Here is a 19,503-nt window from a genome sequence, read left to right on the forward strand (position 1 = left end):
AAATTCACCAGGGACATCTGCTCCTCCCTTCTGACCCACTGATCTAGATGTATTACAGGTATGATATTCATGAGAATTACAGAGGATTCGTCCTATAGACCTAAAATATAGAACTTCCACAGCCAGCGATGTTTTATTCACATCCTTCCTATCACAGTGGGAGGTGCAATTCCTGGTCACTGGGCTCTGCATGGTGCCTCTGTCCCTTCAGCAGCAGCCTATAAATTTATTTTGCAAGTACGGAGACTAATAAGCTCTCTGTAAATGTACTGTTGTGGACAGCCAGGTTTACAAGAGATAGGCTGAAGATGAACAGCACAGAGCACTTTAACTGCATGACCCTTGGCTATGTCGTATGTCACTGGAAACGTCTTTTTTTACACTTAGTATGTCATTTTTAGAAATAAAATCGCAACAATATTTGAACAGACCCTTTACGATGCAGAAAGTGAACTAGATTATCAATGAGCAAAGTAGACTAAGGAGACAATTCATTATGTAATTAATATTTGAGGGGGGATTTATCCTGTCAGCAGTATGCTATTGTGACACTTCCCCAAAGTCAAAATTTACCCATAAATCATATGCACTCATAAATAATTTACAGTTGAAAGCAGTTCAGTGCAACTACAACATCAATACTGTCCGTGAACTGTTGTGCGAATCCTCTTGCGTAACAGTGCAGTCAGCTAATATGAATGGAGTTGTTGATTCGTCATTGGCGGCCCTTCCTTTGAAGGTTGTGACAGAAACGTTATAAATCACTCCAACAGTGATTCCACCAAGAGCAGAAATTTCTGTCTAAGTTAAAGCAATTATTTTTTTCCCCGGGCACAGCATGAGTGACTTTTTAAGTGCTTTATTTCCATCAGAAACATGACCATCTAGATGATTATACATTCAGGATTAAAAGGGAAAAAAACTATGTTCTTTAAGCGACCTCAAAGAATCTGAGCAGCAAATATGATTCTTCTGAAGAACGTATAAATAAAGGAATTATTTTATGTCCTTGGAAATGTATTTGCTGTACCGTAAAACGGGGCTATAAGGGACAGCTGGGTAATAAGGGACATTTCTATCTACAGGAAAGCAAAAAGGAATTTCCAACTTACCTAGATTTCTTTAAGAATTCATGGATAATTGATAAAAACAACACAAAACCGCATCCTGCTCAACATAAAAACCGCAGAATTACATTAAAAACATTTTCCGGAAAAATGTCCCTTATTACCCAGCTGTCCCTTATAGCCCCGTTTTACGGTATTGCTAGAAGTTAAAATTATGACTGTACAGTAAGTTTGAATCCACAGACAGTAGGTTCTTGGCTCAGCACAAAGAGCAGAAGCAGAGGTGAACAGATGCGGGTACAGGGGCATGGTTAGCAAGGTTGTGATTTTGTGAGGGTTTATTTGCTGGACTATTTCATTTCCAGCTGCAGTGACTTCCTGGAGTCTTTTGACACAAAGAGGTTATGAGGTAACCAACAGAAACTTTAAAGGCACTGCCTCTGGCAAAGAAATAGTTCAGCAAATACCTTGACTTACAAGACCATGTCTTGTCTTTTCTTGTCTCACTTTTATATGGATTTAAGAAACACGACCTTTGTCTTAATTAGTGATTTTTTGAAGTGCTGATTAGTGGATTTTTTTTTTTTCCAAACAGAGCCATGCTAGCTGTTTTCCACTGTTGACAGGCTTTACGCTAAACCTGGCTTAAAGGCTGCTGGTGGTCGGCATGTGGTTCCTGCACACACATGAGAGTGGTATCAATCTTCTCATCTAACTCTGATCAAAAGGAAAATTCTAATCATGTTATCTCATGTTAAACATGCACATTACAGCACATTACAGCAACAAACAGCTCTGACACAGAGGTACACCAAGCAGACACAACATTAAAACTACCAAGCGGTGAAGTGAATAACTTTGATTGAACCATTGTATTTATGGTAAACCTTGGATCCAGGCATTCATATGGATGCTACTTTGGCTCTTACCACCCACCTAACCATTGTTCCAGAACAACCACATGTCCCCCATTGTAAAGGCAATCCCTGATGGCATTTGTCTCTGCCAGCAGCACAATGTTCCACATGGCAAAAATTGCTTAGGAATGGCCCAAGGAACAACAAAGATCCCCAGGCACTGATTCTCACTCCAAACCCTTCAGATCCTAATCGGCTCAAGCTTCCATGGGATGAGCCACAACAAGCCAAATCCACAAATGCCCCACAAGACCCAAAGATCCACTGCCAGCGACCTGTGCCACACACCACAAGACACCCAGAGATCCCATATCCATGAGCCGATGGTTCAGAGTTGTTTTTGTGGCATGAGGATAATCTACACAATATTAAGCAGGTGGTTTTAATGCTGTGGCTGATCAGTATATATCAGCAGAGTCATAGTGAGAGGTGTTGAGTTGCAATAGTCATATACTACTGCTTGAGTATTATTAGGATATATCAACTGAGCAAAGTGATGAGTGATAAAGTATGAACAGCTATCAAGAATTAGCTAATGGAACAGAGTGCTTTATGCTATTTTTATCAAATGAAAGGAAGAAAAGTTTTTCAAAAGTTCTGCGTTTCATATACCTCCTACTTTAGAAGATATGTGCCATGAGTCACAGTCTACACTCGTACAGCCCTCTATCACAGCAGCCAGCTTAATAATTCAGCATTTTCACATGCTGCCACTTTTGTGTGGTTGATATCTATTATGTCCATTGACAGGTAGTGAGGTGCCCTTTCTATAATGTCTCCTAATTACTGACTGAGGTACCGACTAAAGTGGTCCTCTACACTACCGCTAATTCTGAGGTGCCAATCGTTCCTGTCCATGTGCTCAACATGATCTCTCATTACATCTCCTTTTAAACTAAGGACATCAACTATCAAAGAAGCCATCGAGTTAATCTTCTCTCTGCCAGCCATGGCCAACAGTAATGAGCGGATCAGATCTCTGACCAGCATGTAGCTCAGACAGGGCGCGGCTACAACAGAACGGCTAGAGGTGTTTTAAGAGGCAGTGAGGGATGACCACCAGTGGAGATGGGTCTCGGTGTGCCACATACTGCAGCCACCTTCATCCTGTCAACCGGAAAACGACAAGGGAAAGAGGAAAATGAAGACAGGAGAGTAACTGGTTTCTTTCTTAGAGGAGCAAAAGTGGGAAAAGAAGAGAAGGGAGCAAGAGAAAGACCCTCATTAAAAGGCAGTGTGTTGGCTTCACTACCATCCCACCACTTCAATGCGCTGTCATGCAGTGATGTATCGCTCTGCATGGTGCTACCAAGGCCTTTATTCCCACTCTCCTCCATGTTTCTCGCTTCTAGCCAATTAAACGCCCACTGGAATAGAGAGGAGGAAGTGCCACATTGAGCATTGCACAATGTGGAGAGAAGAACTGATGAAAGGACGTGTCTCTTTTAGTGTGCTTAATAGCTCCAGGACACTGTCTGAGTGGCGTTTAATGTCTACAGCATATAATTCACTATTCACGTGCTCCCATTGCAGTTTCCTCACGCATACACACACTTTATCACCAAGGGATGAAATTGTTTATCAGAACTATGAATATTTCATTTACTATATAGATTAGTTGACCATTGGCTTACTTGATAGCTCTTTTAATGCTTTTGTTCTTGAAATGACATGAAGATCATAAAGAGAACCATGTCTGATGATATGTCATCAATCATGGTAGTAAAAGCATCGTAGTGCACATCTTGGCTTATAGGGTTTTTTTTTTCACTGCTGTGGCTTTTGTTTGTTTGTGTATCTCGACAGCCTGTTGGCTTTGGGACAGTCACCACAGTGCGGGGCTGACATGAACAGGTGTACACACGAGACATATACTCTGTTTACCACCCTCTCTTCTTTCTGCTGCACTATGAATAATGCAGGTCCTAAAATCCTCAACTTGACACTATGTTTGACCTGCTCATTTGTAGCTGTAGCCAGGATGCCAGGGCCAGAATGTGGATGTGTTAGCGCTGGGTTGAGGCAGAAGCTAATCGCAACACCAGAACGGCCAGCTTTGCTACTTCTCATGCTGCCCGTGTCACTCAGGCTGACACCATAAATCTCACTTATTTTCAGATCCAACCGAGACACAGGGAGAAATTACAGCCCAGAACACATTACCAGCCACAGCAGCGCGCTGAATGCTAACAGAGAGATCCTTGATAAAGCAGACAGGCAGTTCACCTACAGATTATTGAACAAAAAGACTCCTATCTGTAAGAGTTGAGGGGGCAGATTGGCGAGTAACTGAAGCACAAACACCAGCATCAACAGGTAAGAATGAAATGAACAGGCAACCTGCATACTCAGAAATATCCTTAAAGATAAAAATCAAGGCTTCTACACAATTTTCATCTGTATAAGTTTCTTGCACATATTCAGTGGAGAGGAGAGAGTAGCAAAAAGGATACCATGATGAGAAACTGAGGGGAACCTGGTTCACATTAAATACGTTCTGATCAATTCTCATATGTCAATGCTTTCCAAGGAGGCATAAAGACTATTTTGTTGGGTTTGTGTTTATTTCAGGTAACAGCCCAGCTGTTATGCCGCAAGCTCATAACCTTGTTAAACCAATGCTCATAGGTGATAGGTTACTTGTTTCAGCAGTTACCAGGCTACAGCTTCTTTTTCTCCTACTTGGCTGGATTACCATTTGGCATCGTGGGCCGCTTAAAAGTCCCAAAGGCTCCAGGGTCACTGTGTGTTGGCTGCAGTAACCTAATTATCATAAACTAGTTTGGAAATATTCTATGAACCACAAAAGAACAGTCAATTCGGGATGGCAGAGGCCTTTAATGGGACATAAGGATTGTTATAGCTTCTTGACCGGCTGTTTTGTAGAGCGTCCTTACAAGAGACCCTGAAATATTTGTTCTACTCTTCTGTTCAAAGAGTATTTTGGCCCAGAATATGAATAAGCTATATACTGTATATTTTGATCATAAGTCAGCGGCCACGCTTCTACTTAAGTGAGATAATTCATTCAGACTGCTGTAGTTATGACACATATTGCGCTCTGCATGGTGCATTATCTTGCAGCCAGACTGTCTTGTTATTTTCCGATAAGTGCATTGTTTGTCATGGATTATCCACTGCCACATTAATCTTGAAACAACAGACCAGAACAGTGTGCAAAGACTTCGCCAGGAGGCTCAGGTTATACTGCAATTTACATGATGTGTTCTTTTCTTAGATTTCTAATCAGCTGGATTATCATTTGACGCAAAGGGAAACGGCTTTATAAGAGAGCACTGGAACTACAGTTACTTTGCAACTTATCTGCATCCCTTAACTTCTGCTCAGGCAACTTTATGTGAAATTTAAAATATGCTGGATGTTATCAAGGACTTCCGTTAGCTCTTATCCTCTCTAATGCATCATGAATAGGGTATTTAGTAGCATCTTTACGCGCTGAAAGCAGCACACTTTAGAATCACAGTTGCTACATGCAACAACTTTAAACTTTTGAAGTTACGGACGCTACAGAACTAAAGCTAAAAAATGTTTTTCACTTCCCTTTTAGGATGTCTGGCATCACAAACAAAACCCTGACAGTAATAAAACTCATCAGGTGATAGACACGTTTTTCCAGTTCCAAAGATCCATATTTCATTGTCTTCATTCAGACTACTCTAAGCTGCTGATGTGCACCACCGGTCTCCATTTTGTGCTTAATTGTGTCGTCTATGTCAGAGTGTGTGGACCACTGAAGCATCACTGTGGGCTCCCGCTGTGGCTTATTACTGCCAGGCTCAGCTTTCTGCTGCTCTCACCCTGCTGGGTCATCTCCAGCTGATGTAATCTAACATTAGCCTCTGCTTTCACCAGGTTCCTACCATTTACCCCATCATGCATTATAGATGACCCTCTGGAAATGAAGGAATCCCAGCAGACATAGAATTAATTTACAGCAATCCCCATTTTTAAGGGGAATTGAATCAAAGTCAGTGGCACACTCTGAGGGGGGTTTATATTGCTATATAACACTGTCACAGTCTATAAAATTGTAATGAAAAGCCATTTGAAGATTAAGTGTTTTTTGTGATTCATTGGTATCTCTTGGCTCAGCTAATAATCATTTCACTCCAAAGCCAAATGGTCTTAGAAACGACCAGGCTTCTTTCAATCAAACTTAATCCTCCTTTTCTCTTTTTTGAATGAGTATGATTTGCAAGCTCACAAACACATGGGGAAGTCTTTAGAAACCCAGCTGACAGAGCGATGCACAAATCTTGTGTACTTCCCCAGTGACTGTGGAATACGCTTGAATGTGGACAGGAAGTCAGACACTCTAGATTGGTCCTGTCTGTGCTTGTCAGATTTAGCAATATTACTCTAAACAAATGTGACACTTAATTCAACAGGCATCACTCCAGAGTTAGATTTCTCTGTTAAAAGAAAAAAATAATAGATGTATTCAGTGCTGGCAAAGCTTCAATACAGCAGGGACAAAAAAAAGGATGCCTTGGGGCTCCTGCCTATTGAAATTAAGGAAATTGGACCAGGGCTTTTGTGAAAGGCCATGCCAACAGCAAAATGAAAGCAGCTCACAATGAGGGACTTTTGTCATGCTTTACAATTAGCTAAAGTCATTTCAGTTCACCAATCACAAGAAGCCTATGTTTGTTGTACAGTACAACTGTTGAAAAGGCCACTTTTACCTCCGTAGCAGCTATTTACTGCGGTGGCCGGAGTTATACAGCAGTCTCTGTAATTGAAGCGCAATTTCTTTGATCTGAATGAGCAGAAGAGACAATCCAATGTGCATTGGCGACTTTAGAGAGCAAAAGTTACCTCAGACTTATCTTAATTGGCCCCAATTATCTTTGTGACAATGGTGGTGTGTGTGACTGTGTGTGTGTCTGCAATGAAAGGTTAAGATTTCTGTTCAGAGTAATGAAGCTGTGCCACAGAACTTAAAGAACCACGGCTGTCTAGACTACTGAGGTCATTTACTGTGAGTACCTCTATTGCAGTCCAGTCACAAATTGTGCAGTAGCATTTCGTGCTTTTTTACATAGAGCCAGACTCTAAGACTGATTGGACCCTGATTTACACAAGATGTACCTAACTAGTCTTGGCAGCTTAGGTTTCACTATGACTTTTGTGAAATACCAAGAAATTATCATTCTGTTTTACACAGCCAGAAAGCAGTAACCACATATTCTTGTCCTTTTTTCAGACAGGAGGATTTGTTGGTTGATACTCCATCTTCTCCTTGCATTCTGTGGCATTCATTCAAAGTCAGAATGCAGTATAGTTAGTTTAGTTATTATGTATGTTCTATTGCAGCACAATGGCAGCAATTACACGTACACAACTGGAGGGTAATTACAACCACTACAAAGAGAACCTTCCAATTAAAGTGTGTCCAAGATTATATGAATAAAAGCTGGAACAACCTTGGCCACAGAAACACTCATTGACGTCACGTTGCATTTCTGATGATATGCATTAACAGAGAGGGAATTGATTGATGGAGAAATTCTCTATAAGAGCATGAATAATGACCCCATATGAAATATAGTTTTAAGGCAATTAAGTTCATCATTTCATTCTCCTGTCAGCAGTCAGATTAAGTCTGAACTTTATCCGCTGATATGTAATTATGGTGCCGAGTCAACCACTCAGCATTGCAGTGAGAGAAATGCTTTCACTCGAATGATTATGCTATATTATATATAATACTTAAGATGATTTGTTTAATTTCAGATTATGGTAGCAACAAAATGCTGAATACTATACCTTAAAAAATACAATACCCAAAATTAAAGCTAAGTTCCAGTTGTAGTGGACCAGGGAAAATCTAATATGATGTAATGTGTCACTTTCTTCAGCTGGTGAGTACTGATATGTCATTGTGTCGATTACAAACCTGCAGACATTCAAGGAGAACTTTGCTGACCGCTTTTCTTCCCTTTCGTCTTTAGGACTCTGAGATTTTGAACACGGCCGTCCTGACCGGAAAGACAGTGGCTGTCCCAGTGAAGGTGGTGACCATTGGAATAGACGCCTCAGTTACCGACGTCTCCGAAGCAGTGAAGTGTCGCTCGACAGACGAGGATGTGGTCAAGGTCAGTAAGATGAACTGCTGAAAGAAAAATGAGCCTCTGCATCTCTGCTCTCATAAAACCACCCTGCCATCAGCTACTTCAAATAGGCTTTTTCAGATGTTTCTCAAAGACTGGCATAAATTCAAGTTTTTTTTTTTACATCAGCAGCTGAAACATTGTGCAGCATAAAGGTGAAGCTGTGAGTAAATATGATCCAGAAAATACAGACAGGCACTATGTTGCTGTTACTATTTTTATCAGTCAATCAGAGTGCAGTTAAAAGTAAGTAGAGTAACATCTACATGCGCATTTATCTGCATAATACATTTGCCTGATTAATACCTAACTCGTTAAAATGAGAAAATGATGTAAAATGTGTGCTGTCCATTTGCAGTAAGTGTCGACACTTTGTGAGTCAATCCTGGTTTTTAGAGAAACTCACATGCAATATTGAGCAAATCAATTTAAAAAATGTAACAAATATTTGTGTTTAATAACTTGTTTGAGGTTATAGGTGTTGTGAAGCTTTGCAGAAATCAATACTGTATAGGTACCATTAGATAAGATCTTCCATGTTTAGCCCATCTGTATCAATCCTCCAGAAAGGATAAAGAAACACTGGCAAACAATATGAAAGTGATGTTTGACATGCAGCCACTACTCACACATTTCTGTTTTTTTTTTTTTTTTGTGGTCCCTTTCAAATCTGAGGCACAAGACGAAACAGAGTACAACGGCCTTACCAGCATCATAAAGTTGAGCCCTTATTGCTCTGCAAACAAAGAAAGTCACCCTCCACCAGAATCCCAAAGACTTAATGGAAATATGGAGGAAAAGAAAAATTGCATCTGTCTGTGGTGTGTGTTCTGGTTTTGAACGGCTGAGATGTTACTCCATGTCAAGAAACAGCAAACTGGTGTAACAAGGATTTCCAAGATTAATGGACAAAGCAAGTAAAACCAATGCAATAAACACTATAAAGAAATCAAATGAACGAAACCAAATCAAAACCTTAAGTAGAGGAGAAGACTTTGCCATATTGAACCACTTCATCATGTCTGATATGTGAGCCAGGGGTTGTTAAGTGGGTTCTAGAGGGAAATTAAGCAGACACGAATGCTTTTTTTTTTTTTTTTTAAAGCCACAGCTATCTCTAGGTTAGGGCATTCACCCTGCATGCTTACTGCTGCTCACTTTTCTAATCATAGCCTTAGATCATGTACGTAAACATGACTAATTTATCTAATTTTGACCCAGGGAATTAGCGATAAATAAACACAGAGTGACATTAAACCTGAATAATGAATCACTGCGCTCATTAAACGGTCCTTCCTCTCACTCCTGGCTCTGTAATTACAGTGAATTTTAAACAAATACCTCAGGTCCATGCTTTTTCTTCAAACCTCTTTGGAAATTTGTGTTATTACGCTAATGTTGTGTGACACATGCAGGCAGAAAATGCTGTGCCTGTGCTCTTTTGCATGCACATCTTGCTTTTTCTGGATTAACATTTTGACAGTTCAGTTTTGGGCCAGTGTATGTAGCCTGCTTCACTGTATGGGCTTCTTTCAATGTGTTTGTGTATATGTCTGGAGGGCCTCCTCTGCTTTCCATCTACTTTCCTCGTTATACAGCTTCCCATGTTGGACATTTTCAAACAAGCAGGATATTTCCAATGCATCACAGGAGTGCTTGCATGTCAGAGGGTTCACTTCTAGTGATGCACCCACAAAGAGTCATCACCCAGCTCTGCAGTGAGCCTCCGTTCTATGCAGCATTTTAACATATCTCAGGTCAGTGCTTTGCCTCCTAACACAGTTGCCCTTGCAGGTCTCTGGATGCTTTGGGCTTCCTTATTCTGGCGTTAAACGACTGCTGTTTCAGGATTTAACTCTGACTCCACATTCATACAAACATACAAACACATTAAATAGTTTCCTGGGGAAATATTCACTCTTCGTATGTCAGCCTGAACTCAAGGTTATGCTGTAAGTGTGCTCATACAACCCCTGCAACTATGGAGCAGGGCTGTTTGGATATTAGAACTTCCCCTTGCATAGAAGTGAGTGCTGTAGCTTATGCAGAGTAGCCTGAGCGGCTTAATTGCTTCTGTCAAGGCAACTCTGTGTACAAGCCAGAGACAGACTCACCCCACCTTCATGCTCCCTAGTCCCATCGCTCATATCTGCCCTGGATTGTATCTGTCTGGTGAGTTGTTAATTTCCTGGGCTAGATCCAGAGACAGCCTTAATGTCCTCTGTAAGTATTCTCCCGTTAGCTGCCTAATGTGTCTGATTAATGTGGCAGTGGATCCTCCTGGACGTTTATGATACTTTGCGAAGCAGAATGACGGAGAGTGTGTAATTCACAGAGACAGTCCCACCCTGCGTGTGGCACAACACACATCCAGCGGGGAGGGTGTTTGAGGGGTTAAAAGAGCTGCTGATTAAGTGGCAGTGTCCTTTTAGGTTAAAATATTGATTTGAGGCTATATTTGCCAATAAGGCAGCACAGCAGGAAGGTGCAAGCACGTCAGTGTAATGCGTTGGGAAGGCTGGATGTCAGCTGCCATGTTTCCCATAATTGTTTCTGCTTAGATTGTTTGGTAATAGATCGAAGAAATGCCAGCAGGCAGTTAATTTCCTTGTCATGAGACATGCTGTAGCAGAGCTGTATGTTAATAAATCCTGCATTCATTTACAAATTCTTTTTGCTGCTACAAGAACAGGGTAAATTTCAAATATGGCAATAAAATAAGACTGATAAACGGATAAGCGTATCTGTCTGCAGCATCCGTTTTATTGATCATTCATATCACCACTAGATGTGGTCGATGAGGCTTATATGGAGCCCAGTCAGGTGTTACACCGCCTGCAACCCAGTTCTCTTGCACATAGGTTGTAGAGCCTTAACTAAGAAAAGTCAGAGATGAAGGGGCTGTCAAAGGCACTTCAGTCTCAGTAGACTGAGTGCGGTGAGAGAAAAAGAGGCGAACAATGAGAGCTGATAAGGAGCAGGGACTCCTCTGACATCTTTATCAGTTCAAACACACTCTCTCACTGGGAGCCCTGATGGAGTCCAATCTGCTCCATGACTGACTGTAGCCAGGGGAGAGACGCCGCCCTTGTAGAAATGTTCAAAAGCTTCATTAAGCAACTCTGTCAGTCCCTGTTACATTGCAGTGCCGTACAGCATGGTGCGCTCAAGGTACTGCATTCTGTGTTCTCTTTGTTCACTTTAATAACCGAGGAAATGTCCATTGATCCTGCATGTGTCCACTTGAAGTTTCAAGGCTTGGCCAGACCTTATGAGACGCTCTCTGATGGTCGGTTGTAGCCTTGAAGGATGCCCTGCAGCATGCTTTTCAGCTCTCTCGTGGGGGTTTTAGAGCTGCTTGGTCTCAGGACATAAAGTCCACGGCTTCTGTTTGCCTGCTGTAGAATGGGAGAATTTGTACAATTTCAGAATGGGTAACTCTGCAGGGAAAAAATGTGCTTTTGGAAAGAAAATGCTAAAATAAATCTTTGATGAAAAATGAGTTCAAAATTCTAATCACCAATAAGAAGAAATTTAAACTGTATTTATCTTTCTGCTGTGATGGCGCTGCCTTCATTAGTATGCTGCTGGGGGTGTGAACTTTTGGCTCTGTGTGACACTGTTCCTGTAATGGTAATTTTATTGGTGCAATATCTTTGTGGGCAGGCACAAAAAGTAGTTTATTATATCACCTCAGTTCCAAAAGCTGTGCAGGTGAAAACAAACTTCTACTTTAAATCATTGTTAATATTAGCAGGCTAGGATAACTGGATTCCACTTTTTTATTCAGCCATTTATCCATTTAACCTTTATACTCGAGATGATTCAGTTGATTGAAGTATCCGAAGTTTTGAATGTTGAATGCCGTAAAGTTGCAGACATCTGAAGGTCATGTGGTGTGACAGAGGAAAATAGCATCTCTCAGCAAGGTCGATCCTCACATGTGTGCAGGGAAAAGAAAGTGAAAGGGAAGGAGAACACCTGCCAGAGATTTGAGGTGTACAAATATTATCTACAAATATTATTCAGAAAATCTTTGAAAATGTAAAAAATGTGCCCAAATGGGATTAAGCCACATACCACCCTGAGCAACAGATTCCCAGTTCAAATTCCTCTCCTCCCATTCCTTTGAAAGTAAATACAAAAGTCCTGAAAGTAAATCTGTATGAAAATATACACAAAAGCTACAGTATTATCATTATATTTTTTCTTGCAGGAAAAGTGCACATTTTTCAATATTCAGTCAGACATTAAAGTTTAAAACTTGGCAGCCCATCTCCTAGGAGATTGAAGACAGACTGTATTTTATTTACTTTATATATTCATATACCATCATTAAGTTTCTTTCTTCAGCTGGCAGCAGTTTGTTTACATTTATATGTCTACACAGATGTAATCAGAAGAATTCAACTGGAAAGTCTCTAACGGCTGTTTTGATCAAGCCAACGCTGCCACACACTAATTCTTTAAGAATGCTGCTAGTTTAGCCAGGAAGCTTGCATTTGTACAGATTTTAAAATCAATGCAACAAATCTCTAAATATCTGCTTTTCTTTCAGCCAAACTTAGCGTACACAGCACCACAGGAACTTTACAGCTCCATGCTAGAGGTGAAGTGCAGGAGGCCTACAAAGTACAGAACAGAATCTGTCACACGGAAAGTTTTCTTCCTGGTCACAGAGGATATCCTGCCACCGCTATGTGATGAATGACTGTTTATGGTTTTATCTCACTGTGGAGAAATAACTTGGAAGTAGAAAAAAAATAGATATTTCCCCAGACTATCTAATTCCATCTGGTATCAGCCATGCTAGTCTGCTATATGATGGGATCAATAAGACTGACAAAATGCCCAGAAAAAAACTGTGCATCTTGGTTGAGGATATACCAATTAATTACCTCTGTAAGTGTGAGTGTGTTTGTCCACTAAATATTCCTCTTAGCAGGGTTTTTCGAATATGTTATGTGTGGCGCTTGCACTGCCATATTGTAAGGCTTTTTCAGCAGCAGAGAGAGTGGATTCTGGACAATAATCAAACGCTAGTTTGAGCAAAGAACCAAGGATGGGCTTTAAAGAGACCGAGTCAAAGCAACAAGGAGTTGGGTCTTTCGATAGCACAAAATTGGCCCACTCTCGTTCCTTTTGTAAAGCAATTTACCAAACAGATGGCTGTGAGTTTGGTCATTTTATCAAGAGACAACTGCTCTCCTCTTACTAGTTTCCATCTGTTGGTTCTTCTTTTAGCTGCAGGCTGAGCGATAATAAAACAGCAGACCACGACCTGTTTTCCCTCCGGTTCAAAGATGTCCTTGCTGCCCTCCTCCCTCTTTTCCTGAGTGTGGAGCAGATAGAGGACCTTTCATCTTGTTCAAAGTAGTTACAGGAATACTATATCAGTGGAGAGCTCAGAAGTGTAAAGCCTTATAATCAACTCGCAGGGCCTGGCCTACATGGAGCGCTTTACAGTGTATTGCACTGTGTAATTCACTGTGTAGTCATCTAGTGCAACTGTCAGAAGAGCTCAACTTAAATGCTGTCCTTTTTAATCCTCTCCTCTTCTCCTACACAGGTGTCGGACAGGTGCGACTATGTTTTTGTGAATGGCAAGGAGATGAAGGGCAAGGTGAAGATGATGGTGAACTTCACCTATGGATACCTCAGTGCTCAGCTGGAGCTCAACGTGTGGATCCCTCGTCTCCCCCTCCAGATTGAGGTTTCAGACACTGAGCTGAGCCAGATCAAAGGATGGAGGGTGCCCATTGTGGCCACCAGTCAGAGGTACAGTGGTTCATGTGCCCGTTGGATGCTTTGTGACTGTGTGTACTGCTCTCTAATTTACCACACGTGTCTGATCTATTACACCAGACTACACCAGAGGTCTCGTCCGGTAACCTGATTAAGTACCATGTAGCTCATTTATTATTTCTCTGGATTTGTCAGCAGAAATCTGACCAGAGGATATAATTGCATACAGAGATGTTAACATATGTTTGGAATTAATTGAAAAGCATATGGACTTAACATCTACTCATTTTCTCACTTCAGTTTTTGTGTCATCTAGTGTTGTGTATAACAGGCATAATTTACACTTATCCAATGATAAAGCTTTAATTTGAGTAGATCGAAGTTTTATTTAGAAATGCATTTGTTTCTTAGTATTTTTGACACGTTGGCAATATTGTTTGTTTTGCGATTTTCCTCTTGGCGTCATATCACAGTCCTTTGTTTTCTTTTGCAGCAGGGGTATCTTGGTTTAATAGAACTACATATAGCCTTTATTCCAGGTGATATACTTGATTATAGTCGTGGCAAAGATGAGATAATGATGATGTGTGACTGAACACCACTCCACCTTTCTACTCCTGACTTCAGTCCTACTGACAGGTCTTGGCTGATAAATGGCTGACCTGTGCAATACAGCTTGTCATTACGGCTGGCTTAAGGTGGCCTGCCATTGTGCCTTTTAGGTGTCAGTAGGACAGAACATTATTAGAGCTGTCTGGAGGTCAGGTCTCTCCCCTGTGGCTTCATCACTGCCAACATCTCTGCCAACACTGCTGTGCAGTGCTACTTTGCAACTGTTGAAATCCATCAATTGATGGAGCACCTATCAGCCTACCTGCAGTAATTACTTTTGGAAAAGCATTGAAGTTGGACTCAGAGTCATCCCACACACCAGTGTGGCTACTCTAATTATCCCTGCTCCCCTCTTATTTTGAGTGACAGAGGTACAGCATTCAACTAATGCCACGGCTTGTTGAGGATGTCGCTTTTCCAGCTGTGTGCTGGTATGCCTTTATCAGCGGCGACAGCCAAGCTGTGTTGTCACTATTGACAACAGCACCAGTGCTGATGGGCTGCAGAGAGCTTTGTTTTCTGCCTGTCTTCCACCCGTCTTTGTTTATCAGGGGATAACAGGCGTGACCTTGCAAAGTAGCGCTGTGCCTGTTGGTGAGAATGGGCCTTGGTCCACTGTCCATAAACCCACAAGGAACTAAGCCAATGAGCAACAATAGCAAGTGGTGGGACCTTCCTCTGTCAGACAGGCTGGCAAGTTTTGGCAATGCTGCAGGGAGAGTGAAAAATAAAAAATAAAGAGACATGAGGCCTGTTATAGCTGCAAAAGTACTCCTCACACAGTTTCTGACTGGCACTGCCTGTATGGCTCACCTCTTCCCTTCCTAAGCCCTGTCAAAACAGGAACAAGATAAGCCTTTGCAGACAGCAAACCTAAGTGTAGGCGTAGCATTCAGGCATGAGCCCCTCCTTTAACACTTCTTTCAAGATATGCATAGTGAGATCCCATTTTTCCTTGTTTATTACCGTTTAAAAAATTCTCTTGCACTTACCTTTCATTACTCAGTTTTTAATGTTGTGATTTTCTTAAACACGTTCTCTCTCTGCTGTAAAACAAACAGCTGTGTTAAAATCCCTCCAAGATTCAAACAATGAAAAGCAATCAACCGTTGTCAGACCAAGCTGCCTCTGTATATATATATACACACGTGGACAAAATTGTTGGTACCCCTCAGTTAAAGAAGGAAAAACCCACAATTCTCACTGAAATCACTTGAAACTCACAAAAGTAACAATAAATAAAAATTTATTGAAAATTAAATAATCAAAATCAGCCATCACTTTTGAATTGTTGATTAACATAATTATTTAAAAAAACAAACTAATGAAACAGGCCTGGACAAAAATGATGGTACCTCTATAAAAGATTGAAAACTATTTGACCAGAGTGACATGATTAACTCAGGTGTGTCATTTAATTGACATCACAGGTGTTTCCAAACTCATAATCAGTCAGTCTGCCTATTTAAAGGGAGACAAGTAGTCACCCTGCTGTTTGGTGAAAAGGTGTGTACCACACTGAACATGGACAACAGAAAGCAAAGGAGAGAATTGTCTCAGGACATCCGAAAAAAAATTATAGACAAACATCTTAAAGGTAAAGGCTATAAGACCATCTCTAAACAGCTTGAAGTTCCTGTGACAACAGTGGCTCATATTATTCAGAAGTTCAAGACCCACGGGACAGTAGCCAACCTCCCTGGACGTGGCCGCAAGAGGAAAACTGATGACAAATTGAAGAGACGGATCGTTCGAATTGTATCCAAAGAGCCCAGAGCAACCTCCAAAGAAATTAAAGGTGAACTCCAAGGCCAAGGTACATCAGTGTCAGATCGCACCATTCGTCGTCGTTTGAGCCAAAGTGGACTTCATGGGAGACGACCAAGGAGGACACCACTGCTGAAAAAAACTCATAAAAAAGCCAGACTGGAATTTGCAAAAATGCATGTTGACAAGCCACAAAGCTTCTGGGAGAATGTCCTTTGGACAGATGAGACCAAACTGGAGCTTTTTGGTAAGGCACATCAACTCTATGTTCATAGACTCAAAAACCAAGCATACGAAGAAAAGAACACTGTCCCTACGGTGAAACATGGAGGAGGCTCAGTAATGTTTTGGGGCTGCTTTGCTGCATCTGGCACAGGGTGTCTTGAAAGTGTGCAAGGTACGATGAAATCTGAAGACTATCAAGGCATTCTGGAGAGAAATGTGCTGCCTAGTGTCAGAAAGCTTGGTCTCAGTCGCAGGTCATGGGTCTTCCAACAGGACAACGATCCAAAACACACAGCCAAAAACACCCAAGAATGGCTGAGAGAAAAGCGTTGGACTATTCTAAAGTGGCCTTCTATGAGCCCAGATCTGAATCCCATTGAACATATGTGGAAGGAGCTGAAACACGCCATTTGGAGAAGACACCCATCAAACCTGAGACAACTGGAGCTGTTTGCTCATGAGGAGTGGGCCAAAATACCTGTTGACACTGCAATTAAACGATTTCTGTATTTGTCAATGAGCGTTCTGCAGCTGATTGCCTCAAAAGGTTGTGCAACAAAATATTAAGTTATGGGTACCATCATTTTTGTCCAGCCCTATTTCATTAGTTTGTTTTTTTTAAATAATTATGTTAATCAACAATTCAAAAGTGATGGCTGATTTTGATTATTTAATTTTCAATAAATTTTTATTTATTGTTACTTTTGTGAGTTTCAAGTGATTTCAGTGAGAATTGTGGGTTTTTCCTTCTTTAACTGAGGGGTACCAACAATTTTGTCCACGTGTGTATATATAGAGAGAGAGAAACAACACTGTCTATTTCTGTCCAAATGACCTTCATCATGTTATTGTAGCAGAAAATAAAATGCAGCAAAATGCCAGAACAAATACAACACACAATCCACGGGGCACAACAAAAATAAGTGTGACACACACATTAATATGCAGCATCTCCTCTGAAGTCAGAGCTGGGCTTAAAAGTGAATGAAGCGGAAAGAAAAATTGCTTTGTGAAGCAGGTTGTTCTCAGCACCGAGTGTGATTTGTTTATTAGATTAACCTTAGATTAGATTTTGAGATGGCTCCACAAGCATTGGCAGATCAGATTTATACCGGAGCTAAAATGGTTGGACTTCACTGTCAGCTTGTTTACTCCTGGATCCATTACACCTGACTAATATCTGCATATATAAATGTCCTTATAAATGTAGTGCTTAAACGCTGATTCAGTCAATATGTCAGGACATAATCTCCGACATCGGTGCCATTTGTCATTTCATTGACCGTGAATGTCAAGTAATAGATCCTGTTTACGCTCAAAAATACTCCAAAAATGATTCAACAGGATTAATCGAAAGCAGTCATTGATGACAAACTTTCAATTACTGCCTCTGGAACAAAAAGACAGTGGCAGACACTGTTGGCAAGTGGTTTCCTCTACTGCATGTAACATGTAAATGAGTGGAGAGAGAGACAACGGAGGACAGGAATTTATGAAAGGAGAACAGAAATTTAAAAGAACAATGAATGTTTGATCACAAATTCATGAATTACAAACCTTGTTAGTCTCTTGGAATAAACAATGCGTCTGAGCATGTGTTCCATTTCATGCAGATGGTAGCTCTTTTATGTGTATGCGAATTCGAAGGTTGGCCTTTAATTAGTCATGATGAACTAAGGTAACATGGGGAGAAAGCTTCATGGATTTGAAATACTGCTGAGCTGAATTGCTCAAATGCCCTCCATCCTAGGAATCTGGTCCATTGTGCTGCTTAGAAACACAAGTGTTACAAGCCTTTCTAAAATAGTCAATTTACCAACGCCAGTTTTGTTTATATGAGGCCATTTCACAACATATGTCACCTCACGGCATTTTGCTTAGTAAAATTCAGATTAATTTATATTGAGAAACCCAACAAATCTAAAGTTTTCACTGGATTTCCTTTTGAACAGCACTGGGCAACAGTGGGAAGAAAAAAAATCCCTTAAATAGCAGAACCAGGCTCAGGGAGGGTGGCCATCTGCCTCGACCTGTCGGGGTGAGGGTAAAGGGGAGAGAAAATAAGACAGCAGATAGAAAATAGAGAAGCAAAACACGAGAGAACAATAAACACTTTAGAGGTCAGTGATCAGAAACATGTAGCTCCATAGCCAGAGATACCTGCAGGGCATAAACACAAACTACAGGAGGCAGATGGCCCCCTCTTTGAGTCTGGTTCTGGTTTGTTGGAGTTATTTTTTATTTATGTATTTATTTGCTTAGTTCTTCTCAGTAAAGGAGAGGTTTTTGGTTCCTCTCCTCTGTTAGAAAGGTGCTGGCTCGAAGTGAATCCAAAGGGAACTTTGGAATAGTTAGGTTGTCTGTTTACATTTTACATCTTCACTATATGAAGTGTTTTAACATGGCATATGTTGTGAATTGGCTCTATATAAATGAAATATACACTTGAATTGAGTTGAATTAAACAGTGACATGCACTTGTTGCATATAAATGTATGGAAATAGAAAAGTACAGAAGAGGAGAGGTGCTCAGTGCATCATGGGAAGTCTCCTAGCAGGGTAGACCTATAGCAACAAAACTACGATGGTTTAAGTGACCCTGAACCAGCCATTACTAAGTTTTATCAAAGAGGAAAGTTTTAGGTATAGTCCTAAAAGTAAAGCGTGTGTCTGCCTCCTGCCCCAAACTGGGAGCTGATTCCACCGCAGAGGAGCCTGGAAGCTGAAGGCTCTGCTTCTCATTCTGCTTCTGGAAATTCTAGAAACCACAAATCAGCCTGCAGGCTGAGTGCAAAGTGATGGGATAATATGGTACAAAATTGGTTAGAATAATGGAGCTTGGTCATTAAGAGTGTTGTATGGTAGGAGAAGGATTTTAAATGTGATTCTGACTGTTACGAGGAGCTAATGAAGAGAAGCTAATATGATAGAAATATGATCTCCTGCTGGGTCCTGTTAGCACTCTGCTGCAACATTCTGAATCAGCTGGAGAGTTATATGGGCATCCTGATAGTAATGAATTACTATAGTTCAGCC

At 40.9% G+C, this 19,503-nt stretch overlaps 1 protein-coding gene across 1 annotated transcript in view; it reads left to right on the top strand.

Moving 5' to 3' along the window:
* The window catches only part of si:dkeyp-14d3.1 (transmembrane protein 132C), a 157,056-nt gene that overhangs the window by 126,956 nt on the left and 10,597 nt on the right, over positions 1-19,503 (top strand). Inside the window, exons 5-6 of the mRNA XM_022193150.2 lie at positions 7,960-8,103; positions 13,688-13,896. Of these exons, the coding sequence (XP_022048842.2) occupies positions 7,960-8,103; positions 13,688-13,896 (353 nt within the window). The remainder of the gene's footprint in view (positions 1-7,959; positions 8,104-13,687; positions 13,897-19,503) is intronic.

The sequence above is a fragment of the Acanthochromis polyacanthus genome, chromosome 7, assembly GCF_021347895.1.
Source record: "Acanthochromis polyacanthus isolate Apoly-LR-REF ecotype Palm Island chromosome 7, KAUST_Apoly_ChrSc, whole genome shotgun sequence".
Lineage (NCBI taxonomy): Eukaryota > Metazoa > Chordata > Actinopteri > Pomacentridae > Acanthochromis > Acanthochromis polyacanthus.